The sequence below is a fragment of the Phytophthora infestans genome, genomic scaffold (assembly GCF_000142945.1).
Source record: "Phytophthora infestans T30-4 supercont1.34 genomic scaffold, whole genome shotgun sequence".
In the NCBI taxonomy this organism is placed as follows: domain Eukaryota; phylum Oomycota; class Peronosporomycetes; order Peronosporales; family Peronosporaceae; genus Phytophthora; species Phytophthora infestans.
Genome location: NW_003303725.1, coordinates 377,370 through 379,423, shown reverse-complemented (window position 1 = coordinate 379,423; position 2,054 = coordinate 377,370). Strand labels below are relative to the sequence as shown.

Sequence of the window (2,054 nt, the reverse complement as noted above, 5' to 3'; positions counted from 1 at the left end):
ACCCTACGGACCTGACGTAAACAGAAGTGATCTACCATTTCGTCAAATTGTTGGTTCCCTACAGTATTTGGTGCGTTGTACGCGACCCGATATCGCGAACGCGGTTCGTGTCTTGAGCAAGTTTCTTGACTGTTATACAGAGGAACATTTTGGACTGGCTCAACGCGCTCTTACGTATTTGAAGGGGACTAGTTCCTATGGATTGGTGCTACCAAACGTTTCTGCAAAGGGCATCTTTCTATCGCTGGATATGCTGATGCTGACCTCGGCAATGATATGGACACTCGTCGATCTGTTACTGGCCAAGTTGTAACACTTGGTGGATGTGTTGTAGCATACCAAAGTAAGCTACAGCCCAGTGCAGTTAAAGATACATGCAGTGCTGAGCTCACAGCAGCCAGCTGCTGTGCAGATCGAATTCGATGGCTACAAAACTTGTTAGCCGAACTACAAGTTCCTGTCGAGCTTCCAGCTCTTCTCTGGACGGACAATGCTGCAGCTGTTCCGGTCATGACACATTCCAGCGGACATCACAAGATCAAGTGTCTAGATCTGGTGATATACAAGGTTATTGACTATGTCGATGCTGGTTACATTGTGGTAAAACACATGCCGTCTAAGGTCATGCCTGCTGATGCCTTAACCAAGCCATTGGGTAAGGGCAAGTTTCGCCAACATCGAAAGTAGCTTGGTGTCGAATGCCTGTGTACTCAAGTTGATGGGGATACAGATGAAGAACCAGAACAACAATCCGACCCAGATGACGCGCAAACAAGCTAAGGAAGACTTCCAGTTTCAGGGGAGTATGAGACCTGGACGACGCAGTCTCAGAAACCAGAAGTCTTTTTAGTATTGGTAGTCACTCGCCCGTTAGATACTTGGTTGATATTTTTATTTCTAACGGAGTCCACCAAGGGTGGAGCTCCAGCAATTCCCAATCTGCCAAGTGTGGGGCGAGTAGTGTGTTAACGCTTACTTCTTCCGTCGTACTCACTGTCCAGACATCGTACACGACCTCTGCAAGTGAGCGAGTAGGAGACGTTCGCTGTTACAATGTCACTACGGTTAACAACCGTGATGTTAACACCTGACAAGTGGTCGCCAGTAGGCTTGGTCTTGTCATAAACGCCAAGGTGTTCGAGGATCTTGACAATTGCCAAAGGTGTGCAAGGCAGCACGCACTTTTGCGTCTTCTCGTCGTCTACGTAGCGGATGTTACGGTACAAGTTGCCACGGTAGAATTGGCACAGTCCTTCCACGTCCTTCTTAATGCTGATGCTGTTGCGCAAAAAATCGTCCATGGTGCCACCGAAGAAGCTCGGGAAGGCGCCGAAGCACGGGTAGTACACGAGAATACCGTGCACATCCGAGTCTTTGTTGGCCTTCTCCAAAGCCTCCAGCAGCTCGTCCTTGGGCACTTCGCGCAGCTCGTAGCGGATGCCGTCGCGTGCACAGGCCTTGCCCGTCCACTCGGCGTACTTCTTGGGCCGTGAGCCAGCAAACCCACGAGTTTGGGACCCACGCCACCCATGTCCTGCTCAATGTACTGGCGCACGGCCAAGCTGAAGGGCTCGGCGATGGTCGCAGCGTTCATTTTCGCACCGGCGGAGTCGGTCATCTTGATGTTTGTGGTAGACGTCGGTTTGACGGATGGCTGGCTGACCATTAAACGAAAACCGTTTGGTAAGAGCTCGATTTTTCAACGCTTTCGAAAAAAGGCCTCAATTAATATTTGATCATATTAGAAAGCCAAAATAATTAAGAGTCGTTGTTTTTTCAAAAAGAAACGCTTTGTTTAACACCTTTGGAATTCCTTTTTATTTTTTATCGCAATGATTTGATAAAATGTCATTGGAAAAAGTGATTCGAAATCAAAGTGCTTTTAGAAAAACAGAAAGCTTTTTTCTCAGGGTGGCTCTTAGCCACTGCCACGTGTGCCATGCCATGACACTAGAGATTGAGCCATGGCATGGCGTGGTTACGAATAGACCTGCCACTGTGCCATCATGAAAACAATTTTTAAAATATACATAAATGCAATTAAAAGTAGCATG

At 47.8% G+C, this 2,054-nt stretch overlaps 1 protein-coding gene across 1 annotated transcript; it reads right to left on the bottom strand.

Moving 5' to 3' along the window:
* Nucleotides 1-639: 639 nt before the first annotated feature.
* PITG_14344 (tetrahydrofolate dehydrogenase) lies at nucleotides 640-1,594 on the bottom strand (the record flags this gene model as incomplete). The annotated part of the gene is made up of 3 exons (XM_002898777.1): nucleotides 640-776; nucleotides 995-1,478; nucleotides 1,508-1,594. The coding sequence occupies 3 exons, from the start codon at nucleotides 1,592-1,594 to the stop codon at nucleotides 640-642; spliced, it is 708 nt and encodes a 235-aa protein (XP_002898823.1).
* Nucleotides 1,595-2,054: the final 460 nt, after the last annotated feature.